Genomic DNA, 14078 nt, shown 5'->3' with positions numbered 1-14078 from the left:
TAAAATCGGATGGACGGAAATGAAATGAGCAATCTAATATTACAAAACTGACCCAATAGAAGTTAACTTTTTTCTCTTCTCTTTCTTTTATCACCTTTTCCCCCAAGTAGCCGTCACCTTCTCCTGTAATTTTTTTTTTTTTTTCCTTTGCTTCCTTAATCATAAATTTTAATTTGGTAATAAACTTAAAGAAAGAAAAGAAAAAGAGACAATATTAAGAAGAAATTGGGCAAGACTAGATTTTTCTAGTTTTGTCAAAATTCTATGCTGATATGTCTCATTTCATTTTCATCCGTCTGCTTTTATTATTCAAATCTAACTATCCTTATTCGCGTGGTGTCTGTTGCGTGATAATGTAACTTAACCTTTCCCTATTTATAGATTTTACTATAAACGAGAACAACAGTGGGCATCAATTTAAAGCAGCTTGCAATTTTGGATGAGTCGCTTTCAATCAACGTTCAACACGACAAATATAAAAAAAGATGCCAGGCAATTGAGCAATCACATAGCCATGCAATTCCACACCATACATTTTCTCGATATGTGCAACTTTCAGAAGTCAATCGATTAAGTTAATGCGATCTTGATGCCGGCTTATAGAGGAATCAACCAAAGTCATCAATTGATTCTTTCAGCCATTATTTCTTTGGTATCCGAATACATGTAGTTAATAAAAATAATAATTGTTTTAAAAATCATACGATCAAGCCTAGTGCATGAATCAACTTCCTTTGTATACTTGACCCTTCAAGAAAAAAAAAAAAAACACACACACACAAACAACTAACTTTTTAATAAAAGGTGAACATATGATAATTTTTTTTATGAACATAAAAATATGTCCTTGCAAAGTGTTTTTTGAAGCACTAAACAACGAGATTTGACCCCCCCCCCCCGGCCAAAAATCCCGCACCTCATAGTATTAGCAATAATGTTAGAACAAGAAAATTTTTAGTGAAAATCATCACCTATAATTCAAAAATATTCATATTGTATCATTAAAAATTAATAACATAATGCTGAATTGCTCTCTAGAGTTATGTGATTGATCTTCCATATCTACAAGTTCTGCTAGAGAATTTTCTCAAGGCTCTCTATTTTTTATGATGGGATTTCAGAAAGAATAGAAAAATACGTGTGACTTAAGGATCATCACCACTTATATAGATAATTTTTTCTTGTTGTCATGATCTATTCTTAATTATGTCCATCATAGAACTAGAATACCATTAGGTCTTTACACATTAAAAGCCCATACCCTATTAGATACATTAAAGCTCATAATATCAAAAACTTTAATAGATCACTTTTAATTGGCTTAACCTTATATGATAGTTCTCGACAGATAATTATTCACATATAAGCACAATGTTAGATTAAATATCCAACAATATTGAATTAAAAATCCAAAAAATAGTTCTTTATTCTTTATGTCGAAAGCTTTTAAACGACATGTTGTATGCCATAATCCAATAATATTAATCCATTCCAACCATCATATGGACTACATAATTTTTTATCTAATAATTTGAAATCCATTATTAAGATGACTAGTTTCAAAATTAACGGTATTGGAAACTTATTATAATTGATTAATTGTTTAGGATTATTATGGTTTCACGTTACACGGGGGGTTTATTTTCTATATAATAACCAAATTGTTTAGCTTAAAAACAACCTAATTATATCTTCACCCGTATGAGTCCAATTACAATTTTTCTTTATTTTTAATGTAATATGTATTTTTTTAACTCAACTAATTGACCCTCATTTAAAAAAAAAAAGAGAGAAAAACTTGCATATAAAATCAGTTGAATCGTGCTATATTTGACATAATATTGCATATTTTAATTAAGTTAAAGATATAAATAACTATCTAGTAAGTCAATGAATAAAATAAGGGTGATGATATAGTTACAAACTCTTATTTAAATTTATCTTGTACAAACTGATGTGATATTAATTCATTGGTGAATAAAAATATAAAATAATAGAAATAAATTATGTGGGCCATAAGATATTTAATTCAACCAATTTTATTATGCTACATCAATTTATACAAAATAAATTTATACAAGAATTTGTGCCTATATTTTTATTCATAAAATAAATAATGAGTTGTGAATTTTTAATATTTTAATTAATTTATCTTCCTCCTTATACTCATTTTGGCTTATATAAATCCAGAAAGCGAATATAATCAAACACAATAAAGCTAAAAAACTTAAAAAACAAAAAGGAAAAAAGAAAGTAAAATTGGGTGCTTTTTCTTTTTGGAGCTCTCGTTTGACGAGTTGACTCGCCGCCAGCCGAAACCGCCGCCAGCAGAAACCGCTCAGTCGCGTTAATAAATGACCGTTACAACGCCAGCGCTTCCCCGCGGTTAAAAAAAATTTTTTTTTTTAAAAGAAAAAAATTAAATAAATAGTTTTAGATTTTAGATTTTAGATTTTAGTTTTAAGGAACTCATTTGAAGTTTCCATTATTCTAATTTTCTAATTCAATTCACCAAATCTGATTAATTTAATCTCATTCAATTAATTAAATAAAATCTTAAAAAGAAAATTTGATGATTAAATTAATATTTTTAATTTTGAAGTAGGACCCAGAAACAGAGTTTTCTTCGGCTAAAGTAATCTCCGTCCTACAATTTCATTTTTTGATTCCAAAATCTTCTCGTTTACGATTCATTTCAATTATCGAATTCTATCTCTCTTTTTATAATTCACCCTCTAAACTCACAGTATTTGTAAGTAAACTTGTTGAATAAATAAAGAAGCTGTAATCTTAAAAGATATTAAAAAATAAAAAGGAAAGTTCCACAGGGAAAAAAAAAACTAAGAAAAAGGGGAATGATTCTTGACGCGTTTGTGCTTTGGATGCTTTGATTGATTCAAAGAATTAATTGGGAATTGAAGCGATGGGTATTGGTGTTTGTGTGTGGTGGGCTCATTTTTTCTGCTTTTCTTTTTGGAAAAACAAAAGGTGAGTTTTTTTGTTTTTTGGTTTAATAATTTATATGCTTGATTGATTATGATATAAGTTTTGGGTTTCAGGGATTTTTGCTTATTCTCGTCTATTTTTGCTTTTTAGTAATCGCGAGGTATTTCTGAAATTGGCTGAATTTGGATCAAAGTTCTGAACTGGGGTTGATGATTGGTTTATGGGGTTTTTGTTTTGATTGATTATTCAGGGTTTTAGAGTGATAAATTTAGGGATTGATGCTTAAATTATCTACAGTTTTTCATTTTTTATTATTTAGGTTTACTTTTCTCATCAGAACTTTTAGTTATTTTCCCTTTTATTTTGTAGAAATTTGATACCCATTTCGTTGTCAGAATTTGGGTTATGAATCATTGGCAATTGGTAAACATTTTGAAGCTTTTTTAAAGTGCATGCACAACATGAATATCTTATATTAAGGTTTTGATTTGTTGTAATTGTTGTTGTTGGTTGTGGTGGTGGTGGTTAAAGATTTTTGAGGGTTACAGAACGTGATGAAGAGCGAAAAGAGGATTAGTAAACGGAGGAGAAGTAGAATCAGTTTGAAATTCGGGAAGTTTATGAAATATATCTGCTCGGGAGAGCAGTTAAAAGCAGTAGATGAAATGGTACCATCATCTGAATCCATTGGGACCAAAGATTGTTCAGCCAGTGATTATTCTTCTAAAGCTGGAGAAGTTGTGAAGCACCCTGATATTGGCAATATAGAAGAAGCTGAGTGGTCTCTGCGAGAGACTAGTTCTTTGAATTATGAGGTTGGTTTCCTGGAGCTCTTTACCATTTAGTGTTTACTTGTCTTCTTTGCATGATCCATTTGTCTTTCTTTCATCAAGTCTGTGATCAATCCATTTTTCTCCTTTTGTTTCTGAGTTATAACTCTTGAAATTTAGGAAAGGAATTTAATCACTTCTTTTAAACCAGTTTGAGGTCTCGATTAATGACCGGAAAACTTTGAATAAGGAAGTATATGGTGAGAAAGATTCTTATCTGTTATTAGTTTTAAGATCGTAGAATTATATCATTAAAGTTGGATTCTAATTTGTCAATTTGCCATAATAAGAGTGATCACGTCTTTTGCCTGGAGTTTATCTGTATAGTTGTTATGCAGTTGAACGTGAGTCTGAGGTGCCTTTAACTTGAATTAGTTCACCTTACTACGAAAGTACAAATTTATTGTCTCATGGACGCTCTAGAACTTTCCCACATTGTTGAAGATCTGTGCATATGTTGTATTGTTTATTGTTTTTCCATTCATTGCTTGCCTTATCAATCTTGATATTCCGTTATCGATTATTAATTTGCATATGTGTTTCTGCATTTGATATTTTGAAATAAGTGGCAGGAACAGGCATATTGAACTTGGGAATGGTTTTCATGATTTTATATCCTGCTTTGCATGGCTAAGATGTTGGCATTTTGCAGGAAGCTAGGGCTTTGTTAGGAAGGATTGAATATCAGAAGGGAAATATAGAAGCTGCTCTTCATGTCTTTGAAGGAATAGATATTGCTGCAGCAACTCCAAAAATGAAAATTGCTCTAGCACTTGCCAATAGGAAAGGAGAACGGCATAAAAGGCGTTCCCAAAATCTTTCTTCTCCACCAATGTCCGTTCATGCTATCAGTTTGCTCTTGGAAGCAATCTTTCTTAAAGCAAAGTGTTTGCAAGGGCTTGGGAGGTTTAAAGGTACTGCTTTAAGTGTGTGGGAGTTTTAAGTTTTAGTTATGCATAACACTGTTCTGGTCTGTTCATTATCTTAGCTGAGCATGCCTTTGACTAATATTGTCATAAAATTGCTCATGATTCCTCTGTTATTATTAATTTTTAGTCCTGTAAAGCATTGTTAGTATTTAACTACCGGCTAGGACAATTTTTTCATTTTCTTTTAACTTTTAAGATATTTTTGTTTTACTGTTCTTTGTGATTACCATGGCAATGTAATAAACCGCTTTGCATCTTAGAATAGAAATATTTAGTTAAAATTGAAGTGTTCTTTTACTTTGCTGTTATGTTTCATTCATGAATTCAATTTGGCGAAATTCTTGTTTGTTTTCTTTTTTTCATTCTTGCGGAATATATTACTTTTATGTTATTATTCTAAATATGTGCATTTAGTATCATAGATAAACTCTGACTTTGACATTAAAAGATGTTGAACTGTAGAATCAGTCTTTAATAACTTGTATTAGCTTTGGCATCTCTCCAAGCGTTGCACCAAAAAATGCTACTACGATCTTAATGTAGATTGCACAATATCTAGGAGTCATAGTTCAAGCACAGCACCAAAAAGAAAAAAGTACTCATATGGTGGAGGACTAAAAGAGGAAATATTTCTGAGCTAAACAGCAAAATTGGACCATCATTGCATCTAATAACATTTTCAATCCTTCTTGCAGAAGCTGCTCAATCTTGCAAAGTTATTCTGGACATTGTTGAATCTTCATTTGCAGAAGGCTTTCCTGAAAACCTTGGTGCTGATTGTAAATTGCAGGAGACTCTCAACAGAGCTGTTGAATTGCTTCCAGAACTGTGGAAACTTGCTGATGCTCCACGCGAGACAATCATGTCATACAGGAGGGCCCTCCTGCCTTGCTGGAACCTTGATGCAGAAACTACTGCAAAGCTTCAGAAAGAGTTTGCCATTTTTCTGCTGTATTGTGGAGGTGAAACATGCCCTCCAAACCTTCGCTCTCAAATGGGCAGTTCATTTGTACCTAGAAACAATATAGAAGAGGCTATACTTCTGTTAATGATACTATTAAGAAAGGTTGCTCTCAAAAGAATTGAGTGGGATCCATCAATCCTGGACCACCTTTCATTTGCTTTTTCTATTGCGGGGGACTTGAGTTCTTTAGCTACGCAAATTGAAGAATTACTTCCTGGGATAATTAATCGGAAAGAAAGATATCATATTCTAGCTCTCTGTTATTATGGGGCAGGTGAAGACCTGGTTGCTTTAAATCTTCTGAGGAAACTGTTGAGTGGTAGTGAGGATCCAAAGTGTCTTCCAGCTTTATTAATAGCATCAAAGATTTGTGGGGAATACCCTGATCTTGCAGAGGAAGGGGCAACTTTTGCTTCAAGGGCCCTTGAGTGCTTGGGGGATGGATGTGATCAGATGGAAAGTACTGCCAATTGTTTGTTGGGTATATCACTTTCTGCCCAATCCAAAGTAGCCATTACTGATTTTGACAGAGCTACCAGACAGGCTAAGGCACTCCAGGCGCTGGTAAGTGCCGCAAGAAGTACCAATATGAGAGATCTAAGCATTCTTTACCGCCTCAGCCTTGAATATGCTGAGCAGAGGAAGTTGAATGCTGCACATTATTATGCCAAGATGCTGCTAAAGCTAGAAGGTGGGTCTAATCTGAAAGGATGGTTGTTGATGGCCCGGATATTATCAGCTCAGAAACGGTATGAGGATGCTGAAACTATTTTAAATGCTGCTTTAGATCAGACTGGAAAATGGGAGCAGGGAGAGTTGTTGCGAACTAAGGCAAAGGTTCAACTCGTACAAGGCCAGTTAAAGGGTGCCGTTGAGACATATACTCACCTTCTGGCTGCCCTTCAAGTTCAGACTAAAACATTCAGTTCCGATAAGAGGTTTTATAAGGTTTGCTTATCTCCTAGTTGCCCATTTCTTCTCTAATTCTTTACTATTTATTGATTGATTTATTAATCAGAATATCTAGGAATGGTTCTCTAAATAAATTTATCCATAATCTGTGCTTTTTGCATTATTAATCAGAATTTTATTGTAGGAATCGAATGTGTCATGAGGTCGTATTTTTGAGAAAAATGAGCATGTAGATGGATCCAATTGGTTTCCTTAGAAAAGGAGACCTGAACAATTCTTGGAATTTATCCCAGAGTTTTTGTCATTAACGATATGGCAGGGCATCATGTAATGTAACAGGAGGCTTATTCCCAGACATTATTCTGGAGATAGCTTGTTGGAGTAATGGTCTGGGAGAAGCTTGGGGTTTTGAGACATGCGAATATGTATGTCAGATAAAATTCTAGTCTTTCTATGGAACTCAATATCGGAAAATGAACTAGCTCTTTCAGTTGTAGAGGGTTGTTTAGTTGTAAGTTATGGATGTACGTTTACATTGTTGTTAAAGATTAGCTTTCAGTTGAGCTATTATGGGTAATTTATTCAGTATTGGTAATTATGTTTAAATTTTAAACTGATAGATAGACAGGCCTCTTCCTTTGAAGATGTGATTATTGCAGTCAATGTACCGTGTATGGCTAAAATTGAGAGTTTTTTCTTTTTTGATTAATCTTGTCTCATTTATGATGAGTGTTTTTGAGGCAATAGATATTGTAACTTTCTTCCCTTTTGCATTACTTTTGATAGGGCAGTGCAAACCATGCTAGAAGTTTGGAATTGGAAGTGTGGCTTGACTTGGCTTTTATCTACATAAACCTGTCACAATGGCATGATGCTGAGATTTGTCTTTCTAAATCTGAGGCCATAAGTTCTTACTCTGCTTCAAAATGCCATGCAACTGGTAAAACTTATTTATCTATTGATCTATAATATCTTCTAAACCTTTCTTTCATTCACCAGTCTCATGAACTGTTAATGCCATAAGCTAGGAAGATATTTAAAGTTCCTTTCTTTGCAGTATTACCAAACTGTATTATCCATGAATAAATTGCACAAAATATACCCCTTAGCTTCGAGAAATTCTAAAATACATCAGAGATACCATGTCAGCCATACAAAAAGCAAATGATGCTATGACATGTGTGCATTTATTTTGAAAAACTATTATGCAAGTGGTTATATTAAATTCAACCACACATGTCATGCATGCATCAATTGGTTGTAATACATCAGAGATATTTTAGAATTTCTCCTTAGCTTCATAGGAAGCAATAGTGAATACAAATTTATTCTTTTGCTCGAAATTGAAAAATAAGGGAGAGGAGGCAGTGAAAGAAATTATGTTTTAGATTCGATGATTTGTGATTAATTCTGTCTTGTACATCACCAATTAGATGGGAAAGATAGAACCATTGTCTTCATGTCTACTGAAAAGCTACGGTACCAAACTCGAGCTTCCAGGCAGCCGCATGCCACAACTTTTAGTTTCAGTAGTATTGGTCCATGTATATCTACTTTTAGTTTTAAGTAGTACAAGTCAAAAACTCTTGAGCATCCGTAACTATTTAATTCTTTTTGTTGGTCGAATTTATCCAAAATTATAAAACATTTTCTTATAATGGAGCATGTTATGAGTTGCAAATTCTGAACCTTGTTGATATTTCAGGTGTACTTTATGAGAAAAAGGGTCTCTACAAAGAAGCCATAAAAGCTTTTAGAAGTGCTTTGAACATTGATCCTGCTCATGTCCCAAGCTTGATATCCACAGCCGTGGTTCTTAGAAAGCTCAGTGACCAATCAAATGCAGTTATCAGAAGCTTTTTGATGGCTGCTCTTCGATTAGATGGAATGAACTCGTCTGCATGGTACAACCTTGGGCTGTTCTATAAATCTCAGGGTACACAATCATCAAAACTAGAAGCCGCTGAATGTTTTGAGGCTGCTGCCTCTCTTGAAGAGACAGCACCAGTTGAACCTTTTAGATGACCAGTCCATACAATGCGAACTTTTGGGTACCTTCAATTTTTTTTTTCCTTCTTACACTATTTTACACAGGATTGACAAATATAGGAACTAGTGAGGCATTTGCCTTCATTAACCTCAGCAAATGAGGAGAACAGTTTGTTTTCGGAGCAGAAAGTGATAGAAAGTAATGTTGTATCTTCGTTTAAATTCTATTTGTTGATTCAATTGACATCTTGTTATCGTAGGCATAACTCCTTGGTGATGTTATTGTACGTAACTTTAGTTTTTTCTAATTTCTTACCAACTTTGTATACATTCTTTTTATTCTGGAAAAAGAAAATTAATAATATTATTCTTTCCAAAAAAAAAAGAAAAAAGATTTAACAATAATAACATGTTTCACGCCGAGGGTCACGATGAGCGAGGTTTGATTTGACCGGCCAAGTGGTCCCCACAAATATTATTTTTTTACTCCTTTTATTAAATAACGTCCACTAACAAATTCTTATTTTGACTAGTGCCCCGATAGTTTAGGACATTTTCAAATTACCCCTTTGGTTTCTTTGTTTCTCTCTTCTTTTACCCATTTTGGTCTAAAGAAATATAAGGAAGGAGGGGGAGGAGAAGAAAGGAAGAGAGGTAAAAAAAAATGATGAATTTTATATTTAATAAAGTAACTAAAATGAAATTAATCTTCTTTTTTGCTCTTTTCCTCTCTTATCCTTTTCATTTCTTTCCTCTTCTATTACTTCTTCGGAGTTCTTCCAATTAAATACGAGCTTAGGGCATGTTTGGCTGGGATCAGAAGAGGGATATAAGAGGAAAATTTTAATTACTCACTTTCTATTGTTCGGAAAATAAAAATTTAAATTTTGTCATAAATAAAATATATAAACTTTTTAATCCATACTAATGCAAGTTCATTTTTTTATGATTCTAATTTTTCATCATGCTTATATATACATTTAAGGTTGGGTAATTTATTTCAAATTAAATTTAGTTTCTCTTCAATTTGAATAATTTACCATACTTATTTTTGCTGTTGTCCAAAAGATATTTAAATCTGTATTATCATTATTATTTTTCAAACTTAGAATAAAAGAAAAGAATTGTACATATTCAAAATAACCTAATTCTAGGGACTTATCCGCACATAAAGAAAGAGAACCTTTTTTTCAAAAGAATTATATTTTATTCATGTTTGGTTGGAAAATGGGAATAAAGATTTGAACTTTGTTTTACATTATCTGTTATCCAATGTCCAGTTATGCGCCGACACTGCACCGAGTGTTATTAAGGCAAGACAATGACAAACAAACAAAGCAAACAAACACTCTTGTAATAAATAGAGGAGGCGAGAGTGAAACAGACAGAGGGCGTGTATCTATTGTCAGCTTGTCACTTTGTGTGTGTGTACGATATATGTATTATGTGTATGTAGGACTGGCAGCCTTTAAATATTAATTTTTTGCACAGTAATCATATTTTAGGTTCAGAGCACAGAACTTGAAGAGGGTTCACGCCGTTTTTGGTGGTTTGTTTTAAGTGCGGTGCGAAGAGGGATGGAGAGCGGGAAGAAGGAAGAAGCAGGGCCATCAAGGGGTGTTGTCAATGCTGAAGAGAAGAAAGATAAGCAAAGAGAAATGAAGACTGAGAAACCACTGACAATAAGTGAAGTTCTGCTAGCTGATGAAGATGAAGAAGAAGAATATGATGATGAAGATGTTAAGGAAGGTGATGGAGTTGTTGCTGGCTTTAGTCCAGGGCCTTTGGTTTCCCTCAAGGAACAGATTGAGAAAGATAAGGTTTTTTGCCTTCTCCTTTTTACTCCTATTACTCTTTAAAGCTTCTGATTGTATGTTTTTTTTTTTTGTTCTTTATTTGACTTTGAATATTACAGCTCATTCTCTTATGTTTACTTTAACTGCTGCTTAAAAATATGTGGGATTTCAAATTTTCAATATTCCGTTTGGTTGCTCAGAAAATGTAGGAACAGTTAGAAACTGTTATGATAGTCCCAAAGAAAAAATTGAACCTTTACTCAATTCTACTATTTCATTTTTTCCTCTCAATTCCTCGGCAAGCAAACTACTCATTCTTTACTAAGTATATGGTGTGTGTATTAACCTAAAATTGTCAAGTTTATTACGTATATGGTGTGTATGTTAACCTAAATTTGTCAAGTTTTTTTCTAGTTTGATATGGATTATGGGGTTCTTAAATGAGGCTTTGTTTCGTATTGCTGTCTAGCAGCTGGAACTGTTAAGCTACAACTATAAAGTGTTTGATAGACAATTACAACGTGCCACCATAGTTTGGAAGTTAGAGGTGATTTTGCATGTTTGTCTGACTATTTATCAAAATTATTAGCTTTAAAAGTCTTATTTACCAACATTATCAACTTCTATTTCACAGCTGGGCTTTAATTTCACTGAGTGCTTAAAATCCACAACACTTCACTACCAAACGGAGCATTCACTATTGTGTCTCCTTTTACTCATACATGTCTAACAAGTTTTACATTATGAGTAGCTCTGTTATTGCTATCTCTTTGGTTATTGAGCATGGGAACTCATTTTTCAATAATTATAATATGGGTTTTCTTATTTATCTTTTTAAAATCATAACTATCCAATTTCTACTGAATATAACATTGTTTGCTCCAATTTATTGCAAAACTCAAATTTGTTTTTCAGGATGATGATAGCTTAAGGAGATGGAAGGAGAAGCTGCTTGGTTGCGTCGAAGGAGATTTAAATGGTTTGTCCTATGGGGTTTTGTATTTTTGTTTGACTCTTCGTGTTAGTCTTTCCTTCGTTAATTTTATGTTTTCTTAGGCCAAATGGAACCTGAAGTCAAGTTCCATTCCATTGGAATAATATCTGATGACTTTGGGGAAATTACTACTCCGTTGCCCATTGACAAAAATCAGAATGGTCATGTCCTTTTTACTCTGAAGGAGGGATCTCGGTTCCAGCTTAAGCTAACATTCAATGTTATGCACAACATTGTTTCTGGCCTTACCTACTCCAACACAGTGTGGAAGGCAGGACTCCAAGGTGCCAATACTTTTTCCTTTGCTTCTAAGTTTTAGTGTCTGTCAATGAGGGAACAATTGTACTTGAGATTGTGGATAACACTCATGATTGTGTTAAAACTTAAACATGGATGGAATAAATTGACCACGGATACCTAGGACTAGTTATGGAGTCTAATCTAGTTCACATGTGCCTCGCCACACTTCCATTTGAAAATTAATACCAATTTCAACAGTGGTTTTCATTGTCAATTAAACTTCCCATTTCAGATTGCCATACTGTTTGTCCCATGTCATAATGACTTTATGCTATTGTTTTCAACGTAAAAGTTCATTTTTTGGATTCATAATGAACAATATATTTCCATAAAAGGATGGCCAGTATTAACACATTTGCTGTTTGATCATAAAACAGATTTAGCCTATAAAACCATCTTGGCCGTAACTTCATTCTCAGTCCTTGAAGTTAAAACAATGCACACAAAGTTAACTGATCTGAAACTGTAGGAGGTTGATTTGGTTGTTCTCTATAGTTCAAAGTGGTTATAGAATATAATAAATTGAAAGGGTAAGTTATGAGTTCTGGAATTCCAGTACCTAGAGCCTAGTGTGTTTGTCATTCTCAATATTGTGAAGTGGATGGATGGTGAAGGTTTTGCAGCCAAGCCACCCATTTTTTCCTCTTTAAAACTATATAATTTTTTCCCCCTTGTATGTAATCTTTCAACTATTTAATGTAATTTATTATTCATTTTCATTCATCTTGTCCATCAGTTGATCAAAGCAAAGGGATGTTGGGCACTTTTGCTCCTCAGCGGGAACCATATGTGCATACTTTGGAAGAGGAGACAACTCCATCTGGTGTGCTAGCTCGAGGTCTTTATTCAGCAAAGCTTAAGGTGAGTCCTAGTGCTTGCTTGCGATTGTCCAGAAGCACTCGAATGCTTATATCAAGATCATAATATTTCTTTGTCCTGTCTATTTAGTTAATATTACTTACTGATTTCATGCTTTTGTTGCTGCTTCATACAGTTTGAAGATGACGACAGAAGGTGTCACATGGAACTCAATTATTCCTTTGAAATCAAGAAGAGCAGATAGTGTGATTTTGTTGGAACAGTGATTTGCAATATCTTTCTCTGTTCTTTCCATCTTCTGAACTGAATATTTTGTGAAACTATATAATTTTACATTGCTTTGTAGGCATCCTAGAGTTTATATTCTAAATTCATGACTATGAATTACATTTATTTTATTAATTCATGACTTTGAATCACCTCTCTCCCCTTGCATTGCATAGTTCTTGTTCATTGGCTATGAGTACAAGCAAAAACATGCATACCCAGAATATAATTATGAACTTTCCGGCTCAAGAAAACAACGTGCATAAATATTTGTGTTCTGAGTTCAGAGAGTGATCTGGTGAATAGCCCATAAAATGGAGGGGGCGATGTTTTGAAACCGTGACCCTAATTGTTGAGGTTTCTTGGCATGTCCGTGACAAAGTATTTTTTGTCAGGAGGGACGGAGCGTTTTGAAGAGAATGTTGAAATCATTTCCCAAGTGTGATCATTAAAGAAGATTTGAAATTGTAAGTTTCTGGAGTTCATGCTCTGATGGGATTTGCTATTGAGTTGTATGCTTGTATGATATTTTGGACAGTCAAAAATGTGTTCAAGTCCAACTGAACATCCCAAATCTGCAACGTGGAATGAAGTACACAGTTGCTGCTTTATGTCAAGCTTCTTGCTGATTTTATCCTATAAGAGTAACATTACAGGTATTAAAATGTGAAGCTCTTAGAATATGTACTAACTGTTGTTGGTTGATGGCTTATGGATAACCTTTCGCTTGTTTCTTTTTATTGCCATTCAGTTGCCTAGTTGATCATGTAAAAATGGAGATCTTGAAGCTAGTAGTTTAAAAATGTGAAGCCTTTAGAATATTTTCCAACTGTTGTTGGTCAATTGTTTACGGACAACCTTTGGCTTGTTTCTTTTTATTGCCAATAATTTGCCTAGTTCATCATGTGAAAATGGGGATGTTGAAGCTAGTAGTTGAAAAAATGTGAAGCTGTTAGAATAATTTTCCTACTATTGTTGGTCAACCGGATTTGGATAACCTTTGGCTTGTTTCTTTCTAGAAGGTGGGATTGGCTTCCCATAAACTTGTCTCTGTTTTTAGATGTCTTCGGCTTGATGAGAAATTTGAAGAGGGCAAAACTCAAGAAGTACTCTTCAAATTTTGTATGCATTTTGCCTGGTTCATCATGTAAGAATGGGATGCTTAGCTAGTTGTTGAAAAATGTGAATCTCTTAGAATCATTTTTCATCTTTAGTTGGTCAATTAAATTTGGATAACCTTTGGCTTTTTTCATTTTCGAAGGTTGGATTCTACCAATGAACTTGTCTCCGTTTATAGTTATCTTCTGGTTGATGAAAAATCTTGAGAGGGGA

The 14078-nt window shown here is 33.7% G+C and overlaps 2 protein-coding genes across 4 annotated transcripts; both read left to right on the top strand.

The window, feature by feature from the left end:
• Nucleotides 1–2560: 2560 nt before the first annotated feature.
• Nucleotides 2561–8814, top strand: LOC18050290 (protein NPGR2). Of its 3 annotated transcripts, XM_006443717.2 has the most exons (7): nucleotides 2563–2988; nucleotides 3316–3369; nucleotides 3478–3761; nucleotides 4429–4690; nucleotides 5401–6617; nucleotides 7368–7521; nucleotides 8287–8814. In XM_006443717.2, exons 3-7 carry the CDS (start codon nucleotides 3501–3503, stop codon nucleotides 8604–8606), a joined length of 2214 nt encoding a protein of 737 aa, XP_006443780.1. In that variant the 5' UTR covers nucleotides 2563–2988; nucleotides 3316–3369; nucleotides 3478–3500; the 3' UTR covers nucleotides 8607–8814. The 3 variants fall into 3 exon arrangements, with proteins under 3 accessions (XP_024043913.1, XP_006443780.1, XP_006443779.1); XM_006443716.2 differs by lacking the exon at nucleotides 3316–3369; XM_024188145.1 differs by lacking the exons at nucleotides 3316–3369; nucleotides 7368–7521 and having other exon boundaries at nucleotides 2561–2988; nucleotides 8287–8421.
• A 1046-nt stretch (nucleotides 8815–9860) lies between these two features.
• Nucleotides 9861–12898, top strand: LOC18050289 (rho GDP-dissociation inhibitor 1). The gene is made up of 5 exons (XM_006443714.2): nucleotides 9861–10390; nucleotides 11282–11345; nucleotides 11423–11644; nucleotides 12397–12521; nucleotides 12655–12898. Exons 1-5 carry the CDS (start codon nucleotides 10148–10150, stop codon nucleotides 12721–12723), a joined length of 723 nt encoding a protein of 240 aa, XP_006443777.1. The 5' UTR covers nucleotides 9861–10147; the 3' UTR covers nucleotides 12724–12898.
• Nucleotides 12899–14078: the final 1180 nt, after the last annotated feature.

Source organism: Citrus clementina, unplaced genomic scaffold (genome assembly GCF_000493195.1).
Source record: "Citrus clementina cultivar Clemenules unplaced genomic scaffold, Citrus_clementina_v1.0 scaffold_3, whole genome shotgun sequence".
In the NCBI taxonomy this organism is placed as follows: domain Eukaryota; kingdom Viridiplantae; phylum Streptophyta; class Magnoliopsida; order Sapindales; family Rutaceae; genus Citrus; species Citrus x clementina.
This window is presented reverse-complemented; position numbering and strand designations above follow the sequence as displayed.